Source organism: Mustela nigripes, chromosome 1 (genome assembly GCF_022355385.1).
Source record: "Mustela nigripes isolate SB6536 chromosome 1, MUSNIG.SB6536, whole genome shotgun sequence".
Lineage (NCBI taxonomy): Eukaryota > Metazoa > Chordata > Mammalia > Carnivora > Mustelidae > Mustela > Mustela nigripes.
This window is the reverse complement of record NC_081557.1, coordinates 213929819-213944724: the sequence shown is the minus strand read 5'-3', so window position 1 is coordinate 213944724 and position 14906 is coordinate 213929819. Positions and strand designations below refer to the sequence as shown.

The 14906-nt window shown below is 39.3% G+C and overlaps 1 protein-coding gene across 2 annotated transcripts in view; it reads left to right on the top strand.

Annotated features, from left to right (window-relative positions):
- The first annotated feature begins 1479 nt into the window (after positions 1-1479).
- FBXL5 (F-box and leucine rich repeat protein 5) overlaps positions 1480-14906 on the top strand; it is a 75193-nt gene continuing 61766 nt past the window's right edge. The window contains exons 1-2 of one of the 2 annotated variants that reach the window (XM_059381169.1): positions 1480-1724; positions 5473-5693. In XM_059381169.1, the coding sequence (XP_059237152.1) occupies positions 5673-5693 (21 nt within the window). In that variant the 5' untranslated portion in view covers positions 1480-1724; positions 5473-5672. The remainder of the gene's footprint in view (positions 1725-5472; positions 5694-14906) is intronic. The other variant, XM_059381170.1, reaches the window with a different exon arrangement.

Genomic DNA, 14906 nt, shown 5'->3' with positions numbered 1-14906 from the left:
AGATCACAAGCAGGCAGAGAGGCAGGCAGAGAGAGAGGAAGGGAAGCAGGCTCCCTGCTGAGCAGAGAGCCTGAGCGGGGCTCGATTCCAGGACCCTGGGATCACGACCTGAGCGGAAGGCAGAGGCTTTAACCCACTGGGCCACCCAGGCACCCCCAATTCTCTTCATTCTTGAAACGATTTAGCTCAAATGCTAAAGCGTTCATCCATTTAACTAACATTTAAGTACTTACAATGTACCAGGCACTGGCCATATAAAGCAAAAAAAAAAAAAAAAAGATAGTGAAAAATTAATATAAGGAAGTATCTGTTCAGTTCTTATAATGAATAAATCGGAATTACATCACACTGATAAAGATTAAGAACATTAAGTAAACAAGGGGTGCCGGGGTGGCTCAGTGGGTTAAAGCCTCTGCCTTCAGCTCATCAAGCCCCGCATGGGGCTCTCTGTTCAGCAGGGAGCATTCTTCCCCCTCTCTCTGTCTCTGCCTGCCTCTCTGCCTACTTGTGATCTCTGTCTGTCAAATAAATAACTAAAATCTTTAAAAAAAAAAGTATGTTAAGTAAAAAAGCAAGCTGCAAAAGGGTATTACATTACTGGTTGTTAAAATTATGCAAAACAGTACTATGTATGAAATTAAAACACAAAGGTGCTTGGGGGAGTAGTTACCTTGGGCAAGAGGAACAGAATGAAATTGTGTCGAGTAGACAAAGGACTTCAATTTATATTATCAAACAATTTATGTTATTTATTTCTCCAATTAAATGGCAAGTACACAATGTATGAGTTACACTTCTGTTTCTATCTTTGTCTAAAATAATTCTACTTTTTAAAAGAATCGATAAGGCTTGATTCCCTCCTGCAGGCATTGCCGATCGGTCTCCTAACCCGTAACTTAACATTACCTTCCATCTCTTGTACTCCCTGTTTCCCTTTATGCACGCCATTAGCACCCCAGACCTTAAGGATAGGAAGTTCCCGGTATCACCTCTGGGTATATTCACACGTTATCCACTTCAGCAGATTCCTGTTCCCTGCAGCCCTCTCAGGCCTGAGAAGAATTTCAGTCTGACCCTTTCAGCCGACCCTAGAATAGCTTCCCTCAAACCTCCTTCTCCCGGGAGACCTCGATTCGTCTCTTGAGCAAAACCAGAATGTGCCTCCCCCAACGAACCCTGGAATATCGCCCCTTACAAGTCTGAGGTCCAGTCATATCACTGGCTGCCTTTCTCCTCACCTCCACCCCAGAGCCGCAAGCCTAGCGTTTCGCCCGTCAAGCAGCGATTCAGCGCATCCCTCCCTTCCCTACGCAACACCACTTCCGGCCGAAACCTACCACCCATAAACATCTCACTTCCAGTAGGAAAAGGACAGGCTCGGCTTTCTGCGCACGCGCCAAACCAGAGGCCCGGTCCGCCTCTTCCCTGTCCAAGCGCTCCCGCAGCAGTCTCGCGGTATTTCCTTCTCCCGCGGGAGTTACTTGAACACTCGGGCGGTAATTCCAACTTGGGGGCTCAGCTGCGGGCTAACCCGATCCTGAGGGGGCTTTGTAGACTTGACGTTCCGTCGGGCCCCTGCACCCCGGAGCGGACGAGGCTTGTCCCGGCCAGGTCCGCCGCCATGGGGGCGGAGAAAGAGCCGCTGCCGGTTAAGGAGGCCTTGCAGCGGACGCAGCAGCCGCACCAGAACAAGATCACCAGCGCTGAGCCGCGCCTACCGCACGGTAAGCGCGGCCCCGGGGCTCGCCCCTCGCCCTCCTGGGACCAGCCTTCCCAGGAGCCTCCCGTGGCCCTCCGGACTCCAACCTTCTGAACCTTCCCCACCCGGTTCAGAGAGGTCTGGAGGTCAGCCCGACATCGCCCGGGCACCCCCTCTCCCCACGGGCCTCCGGCCGCCCTCCCCCCCTTCCCGCGGACCCCCGAGTGACTCGTGAGCGCACGCACATCCCGGCAGTCTTATAATAAGAGGATTGTAGTGAATTTTGAGTTTTAGTACCATTTTCCCTGGTTTACTTATTTAGAGACCAGTATTGCATTTAATGATCACAGTTCGGTGTCTCTTCAGGTTAAGAGCTCACTGATTTTAACATTAATCTGCATTTCATTAACCAGGTTTAAAATACATACATAAATACAAATTTGTGTTTATGCCCTGTAATGATTTTAACAAAACACACTTCTTTGTTATTGACAAAATCAGTGTAAGTAAGCGCATCTTTGCTACAAACCAGATATTTTTCAGGTTGATATACTTAATTGGCTTTTATTATGGTTTTATAAGAAATAGAAAAAAAAATGGACTAGATAGACTGCAGGAGCAAGATATTGGTGGAGCCGGGGACCTAAATTTTGTCTGGTCCCAGGAATTCAGCTAGATACCAATCCATTCTGAACACCTACAAACTCAACAGGATATTGAAGAGAAGAATAGCAGCAATTCTAGGAACAGAAAAGCGATCACTTTCTGGAAGTTTTAAAAAAATGACCGAAGAATGATGTTGAACAAACATATATGGTTGGCTAATTTATTCAGAGGGAAAAAGATAGAAAAAAAAAAAATTTCTTTTTCTCAAGCTAATTTTTCTTATTTGGCAGGATTACACAAAGATATTTTTAAAAAACTATTTCACTGGATGTTCAATTTTTTTTTTTTTAAGATTTTATTTGTTTAACAGATCACAAAGTAGGCAGAGAGGCAGAGAGAGAGAGAGAGAGAAAGTGGCTTCCTGCTGAGCAGAGAGCCTGAGGCAGGTCTCCCATCAGAAGACCCTGAGGTCATGACTTGAGCCAAAGACCGAGTCTTAACCCACAGAGCCACCCAGGTTTGTTTCACTGGATTTTTTTTTTTTTTTAAAGATTTTATTTATTCATTTGACAGACAGAGATCACAAGTAGGCAGAGAGGCAGGCAGAGAGAGAGAGGAGGAAGCAGGCTCCCTGATACCAGGACCCTGGGATCATGACCCTGGGATCATGACCTGAGCCCATGACCTGAGCCCAAGGCAGAGGCTTTAACCCACTGAGCCACCCAGGCGCCCCTCACTGGATTTTTAAAAACATTTTTTGATTAGTAAATATTTTACATGCTCCAAGTATATAGAAAGAAATTCACCGAGAAGACTTGCTCCTTTCCTAGTCCCCATCCAGTATTTTCCCTCAGTTTTTTACAGATAACCATTTTTAACTAGTTTCTTGTTTACCCTCAGGGCTTCATGCAGATACAAGCAAATGTGAATATGTGTTCTTTCATTTCTCCTTCAAGATTTTCTACATTGTTCTGCACTTTGCTTCTTTCATTTAATAGTATATTCTGGATACTCCTTATTAGTTAGATTTCTTCATTTTTTTTTAAGCTGTCACATGTTCTATTTTGTGGACATGCTCTAATAGCCAGTGCACTACAGGTACACACTTGTGTTTCCAGTATTTACGTATTAGAAGTGACTTTTTTTTTTTTTAAAGTAATTTCTGTACCCAGTGTTGAGAGCTCGAATTCACAATCCCGAGATCAAAAGTGGTATGCTCTACTGACTGAGCCAGTCGGACACCCCTAGACACAATGCTTTAATGAATACATATTTCCTACATTTGCAGGGGTAGCTGTCAGATTATCTGAGGGGAATTGCTGGGTCAAAGAGGAAGTGTATTAGTAAATGTGGTAATTACAGTTGCCCTTCATAGAGTGGTCCATTCTATCCTCCCAGCAGCCAAATACGAGAGCTATTGCTTTTTTGTTTGTTTTTGGGAGTGTTTGGGAACCACTGAAATATAATTGGAAGTTTTTTTTTTTAAGAGTTTATTTATTTGAATGAGAGAGAACACAAACACAGGGAGCAGGCTCCCAGTTGAGCAGAGAGCCTAGACCCTGGGATCATGACCTGAGCAGAAGGCAGATGCCCTACCCCTACCTACCCATACACACTAAGCCACTGGGGTGCCCCTGGGAGAATGTTTTTGACAGATATGAACATTTGTAAGTAATATCCTGAGTAGTGTGGGAATAGGAGTTAAAATGATAAATGATATATCAAAATGAAATTGCTGTGTTATAGGCAGGTGAAATTATAAAAGAATTGACAACTGAACTGTATTTGGTACATTTTTCTAAATAGACTGAAGGATGTGTAGAGGAATCAAAACAGTCTTTTGTAATCAAAGTCTTATGCTGCTTTAATCCATGGCAGAAGTAATTCAGAAACAGGAGAGACACAAGTAAATGATTACCAAGTCTTTCTTCCTTAATCATTTCTTCTGGATAGATGATTAAAAGTTATTAAGGAATAAAGATTTAGTTTGATGAGACATTAATATCTTGGAGAGTCTTAGGTCAGTGCTAGGGATAAAGACTTATCAATGTAGTTTGTGAAGGATTGGTTTTATATTTCTGGTTGTCAGTAAAGCATTTTTTCAGGAGGCATTTGTTCATACCTTAAATACATTATGATAGTCTGTAAATATGAAATCTGCAGCGGAGCAAGAAATAGAATTTGGACCAGTTTATTACTTCATTTAGCCAAGTAGAGGGAATATGAAGACAGTGACATTTCAACTTATTTTAATTATTTTACTTTATCTTGAAAATACTCTGCAAGTTTTCTCAATTAGTATTAACATTTGCAGTGAGTGTATGTATCATCCAAAAACTTACTGGGTGAAAGCCTTTAGGGCTTTAATAATTTAGAGAGAAGACAGCTAGGGGTCTAAATTATATGTGATGATAAATAGGGGCACCTGGGTGGCTCGGTTGAATGTCCAAGCCTTGATTTCAGCTCAGGTCATGATCTTGGAGTCATGAGATAGAGCCCCACATCGGGTCCCTGCTACCAAGTCTGCTTGTCTCTCTCTCTCAAATAAATAGTCTTTTAAAAAAATAAATGTTATGTGTGATGATAAGTAAGTTTATGTTATATGTACCTACATACACATATTTATGTCACATGAAAGTCACGTTATACATTTTTTCTGTAGGATAAAATATGATTATAATCAAAAGCTAATTTACTATATAATGCTAGATTTACTTTATTATTATAATGCTAGCTTTACTTAAAAAAATTTAAGAACCAGTTTCAGGTAAATATATTTAAATGAGAATTCTACTTAGGAAAGAAGTTAAATTTTGGTCCAAAAATTATTGCATCCTGTTATTTGGCAAATATTATTTCAGATAAGGGTTATTTTGAGACTATATTAAATGCATATGTAGTATATCTATGACTATGAATGACATTAACGTTAAAGCCTTTTTCTTTTTTCTGTTATTTATATTTTTTATATATGTATTTTTTATATGTATTTTTATATATGTATTTTTTTATATATGTATTTTTATATATGTATTTTTTTTCATAAATTGTAACTTCCTCATGAGTTATTATTAAATTCTAGAATTCTGAACTTAGGGAAAATCAGATGGTTGTCATTATAATGCCTCCTGGGAATAATTTGATTTTTTTTTTCTTTTCCTTTTTAGGATTGAGACATATAGCAATGAAGTTCAGTGTTTGTTGTGCCAGATTCTAAATAAGTTCTTGGGAAATATGCTGGGAAAAGGCCAGATTGATAATATTTTGTGCATAAAATGGATGAAGCTCTTATTAGACTAAAAGTTAAAAATCCAAATGTGAGGATACAGGTAGACGCGGCTCTTTCAAGACTTAAGACCTATGGGTAATGATTGCCCCAAGGTTAAAGGTAAGTGCTACCTCATGGTTTTTGTTTGATTTAAATGCACAGTAGTTAAATTTTTCCTTATTAATTATGTAATATATGATGAGAGAAGGGTGTATGTAATACATGCACACATCCCATTTAAATATATGTTGTTTCAATAGCAATCCTTTGATACCAAATGGGTACCCTGTAATTTAAATACCCAGCATTAGAGTAGACCTACAGGTCAAGCAAGGGCTTATTCCCACAAAACTGCCCCCACTTCAGATACTAGCCACAAGTCTCAGGTATACCCAAACTACTTGCAGTTTTACCTACCTAACTACAAATTTGGGGGATTCCCATGACTGCCACACCCCCAAATAAGATATGAGAATTCTCTAGAATAACGGAACAGAATTCAAGTAGGTGCTGTGCTTACTATTACTGTTTTGGTTTTTTAAGATTTTATTTACTTATTTGACACAGAGAGAGAGATCACAAGTAGGCAGAGAGGCGGCTGAGAGAGTGGGGGAAGCAGGCTCCCTGCTGAGCAGAGAGCCTGATGTGGGGCTTGATGCCAGGACCCTGAGATCATGACCTGAGATCAAAGCAGAGGCTTAACCCACTGAGCCACCCAGGCACTCCTCTATTACAGTTATATTGTAAAGGTTACCACTGAAACAGCCGAATGGAAGAAATACATAGGGCAAAGTGTGGGGGGAAAGGAGAGCAGAGCTTCCATGACCTCTGTGGGTATCCTATCTTCCCAGCACATTGATGTGTTCACCAACCTAGAAGCTTGAGCCTGGTTGTTTCAGCGTTTGTTTTTTTTTAATGAGATTTCATTGAATAGGTGTATTGGATTAAATCATTGGCTATTTGAACTCAATCAGCAATTCCTCTCCCCTATCTGAAAATAAGAGGATGGGCCTGAAAATTCCAGCCCTGTAATCACCTAATTAGCTTTTCAGGTGATGAGCTTCCATCCTGAAAGTGTCTAGGGACCACTAACCTCCACCTTGAGTCACCTCATTACCATAAACTCTAGTTAAAGTTACTCTGGATTCCAGAATAACCAATGACACTCTTTTCACTCAGGACATGCCAAGGTTTTTGAGCACTGTACCAGGGACAAAGATCAAATACATTTTTTTTTTTTTTAAGATTTTATTTATTCAGGGGACACCTGGGTGGCTCAGTTGGTTGAGCAGCTGCCTTTGGCTCAGGTCATGATCCCAGCGTCCTGGGATCGAGTCCCACATGGGGCTCCTTGCTTGGCAGGGAGCCTGCTTCTCCCTCTGCCTCTGCCTGCCATTCTGTCTGCCTGTGCTCACTCACTCCCTCTCTTTCTCTGATAAATAAATAAAATCTTAAAAAAAAAAAAAGATTTTATTTATTCATTTGACAGAGATCACAAGTGGGTGGAGAGGCAGGCAGAGAGAGAGGAGGAAGCAGGCTTCCTGCTGAGCAGAGAGCCCAATGTGGGGCTCAATCCCAGGACCCTGGGATCATGACCTGAGCCGTAGGCTTTAACCCACTGAGCCACCCAGACACCCAATACATTTTTTATTACTTCATAAAAGAATAATAAAATGAACATATATCCCAGCATCTGAGTTAAGAAATGGAATGCTGAAGTACCTTTTTAAGTGTCTTGTGCCTTTTTCTGAATGTATTTCCTCTTCCTTCCTTTCCAGAGGAAAACACTATCCTGAATTTTGTGTCACTCATTCATTACCGTGCTTTTCTTTAGAGTTTACTTTAGTTTTAAGGCTACCTAGGTGTATCCCAAAATATGTGCTTTATCTTTGCCTTTTTTCACCTTAATATAAGTGGAGTTATATTACATATATGCTTTTGTAACTATTTTTTCCACTTAGTACTGTTTCTGAGAATCTAAAATCCAAATTTATGCTTGTAGCTAGAGTTCATTCCTTTTCACTGTTAGATAGTAATACAGCACACTTGGATTATCCAGTCTATTGTGTGCTGTTATGAGCTAAGCTTTTTTTTTTTTTTAAACCACAGTGAGATATCACTTTATATATTTATTTTTAAAGATTTTATTTATCTATTTGAGAGAGCAAGGGAGAGATAGCACAAGGGCAGAGGGAGAGGGAGGAATAGACTCCCAGCTGATCAGGGACCCTGAGATGATGATCCAAACCAAAGGCAGACACTTAACCAACTAAGCTACCAATGAACCCCATGAACTGAACTTCTATCAGGATTCTCAAACATGTGTAAGAATTTCTTTGGCTAATAATGCCTAGAGGCAGAGTTGGGACTGAATTATGTATCCACAAAGTTCATATGTTGAAGCCCTAACTCCCAGTACCTCAGAATGTGACTGGATTTGGAGATTGGGTCTTAAAATAGGTGACTAGGTTAAAATAAGGCGTTTGAGATGGGGCCCTCATCCAGTCTGACTGGTGTTGTAAAAGAAAAGGAAATTAGAACATGTCTATTTAGAGAGGAAAGACCATGTGAGGGCACTGCAAGAAGATATCTGTCTACAAGCCAAGAGTCTCAAGAACTCAAACCTGTCGACACTTTGATCTTTGTTCTTCTAGCCTCCAAAACCAGAAAGATAAATTTCTGTTGTTTAAGACACCTAGAATACATTATTTTTTGTTAGGGCAACCCTAGTAAATTAATAAAGTTAGAATCGTTAGGTGGTAGGATTATGTATCTATGTAGCTTAGTTAATAATACTGTTATTTTTCTTAAATAATTGGACTAATTTCCAATTAGCAGTGTATGAGAATTCTTACTTTGCATTCTTGCCCATGTGCGATATTGTCAGGCTTTACTTTTTCTAGTCTGGTAGGGGCGGATTGAAATCTTAATGTTCATTTTAATTGCATTTTTCTGACAACTAAGTTGAACATTTTCATATGTTTCTTGTTTCTATGTCAATAAAATACCTTTTATATCTTAGTCCACTTTTTTTTATTGTGCCATGTTGTTACTTATGGACAGAAGTTAATTTTATAAAATTTATCCTTTAATTGGGGTGCCTGGGTAGTTCAGTGGGTTAAAGCCTCTGCCTTTGGCTCAGGTCATGATCTCAGGGTCCTGGGATTGAGTCCCACATCAGGCTCTCTGCTCAGCAGTGAGCCTGCTTTCCCCCTCTCACTCTGCCTACCTTTCTGCCTACTTGTGATCTCTCTCTGTCAAATAAATAAATAAAATCTTTAAAAAAAATTTTTTTTTATCCTTTAATGGCCTGTGCTCTTTTTTTATCTTATTTAAGAAATTCTTCCCACCCCCAGAGTATAAAAAAAGATATTCTCTCAATATTTTTCTGAATGTTGTACATCACATTTAAATCCTTCTACTGGAATTTTTTTTTTAATGTTTGGGAAGTATACAATTTCATATAATTTCATTTTTCCCCATATGAATAACTGTTGGCCCAGCCCTATTTATTGAATAGTTTTTTATTTCTCCTCAGCTGATCAACAGTGGGAACTTTGTCACCCATCAGAAGTCTGCATGGAATGTCGTCCTCTTTCTTGTCTCTTTCAGTTACAATTTTTATCCACCACTAGACCAGCATTACATTGCCTCACCTTTTTTTAGAGAGAGAGAGAGAGATTGATTGCAGGGGTGGGGGAGAGAATTTTTTTTTTAATTTTTTTTTTTTAAAGATTTTATTTATTTATTTGTCATAGAGAAGCGAGAGCAAACACAGGCAGACAGAGTGGCAGGCAGAGGCAGAGGGAAAAGCAGGCTCCCTGCCAAGCAAGGAGCCCGATGTGGGACTCGATCCCAGGACGCTGGGATCATGACCTGAGCCGAAGGCAGCCACTTAACAAACTGAGCCACCCAGGCGTCCCAGAGAATATTAAGCAGACTCTACACTCAGTGTGGAGCCCAATATGGGACTAGTCTCATGACCCTGAGGTCATGACCTGAGACAAAATCAAGAGTCAAATGCTGAACCGACTGAGCCACCCAGGCACCCCTATGTTGCCTTTTTTTTTTTTTTTTTTTTTTTTAAGATTTTGTTTATTTGAGAGAGAGAGGGGAGATCACAAGTAGCGGGGAGGGTAGTGGGAGAAGCAGATTCCCCATTGAGCAGGGAGCCTGGTGCAGGACTCAATCCTCTGGGATCATGACCTGAGCCGAAGGCAGACACTTAACTGATTGAGCCACACAGGCATCCCCACATTGTCTTAATTATTATGTTTTTATAATCTTAATATCTGATAGTATTTTTTTTTGAAGATTTTATTTATTTATTTGAGAGAGAGACAATGAGAGAGAGCATGAGTGAGGAGAAGTTCAGAGGGAGAAGCAGACTCCCCATGGAGCTGGGAGCCCGATGTGGGACTCGATCCTGGGACTCCAGGATCATGACCTGAGCCGAAGGCAGTCGTCCAACCAACTGGGCCACCCAGGCGCCCCACTGATAGTATTTTTAAAAAGTTTTTTAAAAGATTTTATTATTTGACAGAGAGAGAGATATCACAAGTAGGCAGAGAGGTAGGCAGAGAGAGGGGGGAAAGCAGGCTCCCTGCTGAGCAGAGAACCTGATGTAGGGTTTGATCCCAGGACCCTAAGATCATGACCTGAGCTGACGGCAGAGGCTTAACCCACTGAGCCACCCAGGCGCCCCTCAAAAATTTTTGTTTTAAATGATAACATGACATATAATTGTTTAATAATCAACATGTACGTGATCCTGAAACAAATGTGGAAGTAGAGCTAAATAATTACATTTAAGCATAGGAAATGGGTTTTGCTTCTAAGATTAAACAATCTTTTCAAGGCAGCACAGTGAAAATCAAACTAATGGGACTTTTAAAAGCCATTTCTAATATGGGACTCGAGTTTGGGGTCTTTTGGGTGGGGTTTTAGTGGAAAAAATGTGATGGGCCATGGGTTGGTAATTGGAGAAGCCACTTTAATGTATTAATTTTATAGGTTTCAGTGGTTTATTTTCTTTTTCCTTTTTTTAAGAGATTTTATTTATTAGCGAGAGAGCGCAAGCATAGAAGGAGAGAGAGAAACAGACTCACCGCTGAGCAGAGAGCCAGACTTCTGCTAGATTCCAGGACCGTGAGATCATGACCTGAGCCAAAGGCAGATACTTAACTGACTGTGCCTCCCAGATGCTCCAAAGGCTTATTTTCTTAATAAATACAGAATGCATCACTTGTTATTTAATTATATTGGGTCCTTACTACTTTGTTTTTTTGTTTGTTAAGATTTTGTACTTAGCATAGAGAATTCCATGTCTTCAACAGGCTAATGATAATAGCATGTCATATGTACATAAAGTTAATAGATTTGAAAATCATACTTCTTTTTTACTGTTATGAAAAATATCAAAGAGAATAGTAAAATGAACTGTTATCAATATTTGACCAATTTAGTTTCTGTTCCTTGTCTCAATGGCCCCCTTCCCCATATACACGCACATATACACACACTTCCTGCACCCTACTCTCAGCTAGAATTATTTTAAGTCTTGGCCATTATAGCATTTCATCTAATATCCAGCATTCAGGTTTTTCTAATTTTCTAAAAAAAATGTCTTCACCCTTGTTTCTTTGAATTGGAATCTAAACCATGTCCATATATTTTGTATGATTAATAATTCTTACTGTATCTTTTAATACGTAACAGGCTGTCTTCGCCTCCTTGACATTTATTTTTTGTAAAGATTAGGTCATTTGTCTAGCTGAATTTTTCATATACTGGATTTGACTGATTTCATCTTCATACTCAAGCTTTTCTACCATGTGTATTTCCTATAAACTGATGGTTAAGTTTAATCATGGCTACATTGAAGTTTTAACTTTGGGGAGGTTTTAACCAAAGTTAAAACTTAGGTAGTGGCTTCTAAACAAAACTTCTGTTATGTTGATTTTAGGAGGTGAATGACTTTAATAACATTTTTGAAATGGTGTCCTAAAATATATGAATAATGGATTACAAAGCCGTGATAGAATTTCTGTAAACCAGGTTGCTCTATATCCTACCTCCTTTAACTTCCTTATTTATACAAATGGGAAACTAAGGCTCAGTTAAGTATTTGCCAAAGGCCAAACCTTTAATTTAATAGAAGTAAGGCTCCTGGGGTGCCTGGATGGTTCAGTTGGTTAAGCGTCTGCCTTCGTTCAGGTCAGCTCATGGTTTCAGGATCATGAGATCAAGCCCTGCATCAGGCTCCACGCTCAGCACAGAGTCTTCTTGAGATTCCTGCCTCCTTCTCCCCATGTTCATGTACTCTCGTGCCCTCTTCCCCTACCCCCCACCCCAAATAAATAAAATCTTTTTTAAAAGAAGGCAGGGCTCTTTTCCACCTTCCATTCCTTTTATAATTTTGCCTCAGTTGTAGATCCCTCCACCTAAAGGTGTTTGTGCCTCAGAAAAGAGGTGTTCAGGATAGCATCTTTGCCCATCCAACTAGTTTTTGGAGCTAAGAAGGTAAGACATAGTATGTTGTAAACTTTGAATGCTTTGAGTTGTTTTTCTTACTGCTGGTGTGGTAAATAAGACCTTTGAAAGTAGTAGTCACAGAAAGGTCTTAGTTAGGATCTAGACCTGAATGAAGCCTGGTATATCCAGGATAGAAAGAATGTAATAAAATCTTTTCCTTTTTCCTTGAAGATTTATTATTTATGTGAGAGAGAGAGAAAGCGAACACGAGCAAGGGGAGGGGCAGAGGGAGATAAAGGGGAAAAAACTCCCCACTGAGCACAGAGCCTTTCTCAGGGCTTGATTCCAAGAACTTGGGATCAGAAATCAGAACTTGGATGCTTAACTCTGCATCCGACTCTTGGGCCATCTAGTCGCCCCTGCAATAAAATCTTTATAGGCCACAATAGTAGTAGGTTATTTGGTCCTAAATAATTTTTATTTATGGTACTTGTTCACCTCATTTCTTTTTGGGCTAGTATGGTTTGTTTTCCATTTTCATTTCTATTTATCCTATAAATACTAGGTGTAAATTAATACTAATTTGAAGAAAATGAGTTACGTAACAATACAGGAAAACTAGAGGGAAGTTACATTCTTCTACAGCTTTTATAACTGAACAGATGCTTTGGAATCAGTGATGCGAAACAATCTTCTATAAGCCTCATTACCCTTCACTGAGATATCTTAGTTACTTCATCTGTTTGATATGTAAAAGTGGCCTGCAGTGACAGGCTCACTGTTTTCTTTTTTTGTGACTCTCAACAAACTTGGGAATTTGCAAAAGCAATGGTTGTAGGTATATGACAAAATAATTCATCATTAAGAGCCATTACCTTGATTATTTTATTTTTAAAAGATTTTTATTTAGTCATTAGAGAGAGAGCACATAAACAAGGGGAGAGGTAGAGGAAGAAACAGATTCCCCACTGAGCCAGCCTAGGAGCCCACGGTGGGGCTCGATCCCAGGATCTGGAGATCATGACCCAAGCCGAAGACACCTGAGCCACCCAGGCACACCCCTTAATTATTTTCTAACACATTAGAAATATGTTAGCTGATAGGGCTTTGTAAATTTATAATTCAACTAATACATAAATGCAACAGAGAAAAAATCCCAAATAAATACAATGCAAATAAAAATTCGGGAGCATTTTATTTAATGTGATAAATATGCTGTCTTTATTAGTTCACTCCAGTCTGTGATACACCAGGGCAAGTCTCACATGTCTGATACACTATTAACACCTGTTTCTTGTGTTCTTAATTTGAGTATTTAAAGTACTTATTTAAAGTACTAATAAGTAGTACTACAGTGATTCTGTTTTCTACAGTCTTATTCATCCAAAAGAATGATAAAGTTAATGTCTCCTAAGCATTGTTTAATTTTTATGAAAAATTAGTGTTTTATGTTCTTTTATTCTCAAGTATAACTCAATTTCTGATTCAGGGTTTTTAGAAAGCAACTGATGCTATCCAGATATTTCTTGAATGCATCAAATTTTGGGGGGCATAATAGTTAAAAGGTTGAGACATGACAGTAATAATAAAAAAATAGACAAAATATATGAAACTGTTTTTCAAGACATCAAGGAATGAAGTACATGAACCCTCAAGGAGAGGAAAGAAACAAGGTGAGTTCTATGATTGCCCCAGCTTACTACCTTGAGGGAGTTTTCCCATTGCATCACAGGGAGGAAGAAACAGGGAGAGAGAGCCTGGTGGAGTCTGATGAGATAGTTGAGAGTCTGGTGAAACCGATGTGGTTAGAGTTTGCAGCACAGAGTACTACAGAGAAGAGAGTTGCACAGGAAAAGAACTCTAAAAACTTGAGTTTTCAGGTCAGTACTAATCAGTCCATGTAGCTGAGGATATTAATTACCTGAGGCTGAGTGAAAGATTACTGGAAGTATTAGAGCATCTCCAAAAGGGTTGGGAATAATAGCTGCACCAACAAGACAGACTAGAAAACCTCAATGTTCTCAGAGCTTTGGGTAGAGTACATTTATGGGTTTCACCTCAGTTGTGGGGAGTAATTTGTCCTTGGTTGAGCATTGTTCTCTCTTGTGTTTAAAGCAAGACCTGAAAGCAATAAATCCTTTTCAAGTAACTGTACTAGAACAAAGATTTGCAGGAATGCAAAAACATTGAATACCCAGAAAGATAAAATTCCTAATGTCTAGCATCCAATCAAAAACTATTAAAGATGTAAATAAATAGGAAAATAGGACCCATAATCAGACAAATCAATTGAAACTGACACAGATGTTAAAATTTGCAGACATATTGTAACTCTTCCAATTGTTGAAAAGTTTAGAGACACAGAAGATGGAAAAACAATCTAGATGTGTGAAATATAAAACACCAGGTGGGAATAATGGCAGACTTGACGTCCAGCAGAAAAGATTCATGAGTTTGAAGACCTATTAATGGAAACTACAAAATCACAGAAAATTTTTAAAAAGCATCTAATGTATTATAATAGACTAAGAAGTGGAGAAGAAATGTGAAGAAACTGTTGAAGGAATGAGAGCTAAAAAGTGTCTAAATCTGTCAAAAACTGTAAACCTATATAGATTTAGGATCAATGAGTCCCAAGTACAAGAAGCATGAAAAAACAGGGGCACCTGGGGGGCTCAGTGGGTTAAAGCCTCTGCCTTCAGCTCATTTCACGATCCCAGTCTCCTGGGATCGAGCTCAGCATTGGGCTCTTAGCTCAGAGAGGAGCCTGCTTCCTCCTCTCTCTGCCTGCCTCTCTGCCTACTTGTAATCTCTGTCAAATAAATAAAATCTTAAAAAAAAAAAAAAAGCATGGAAAAA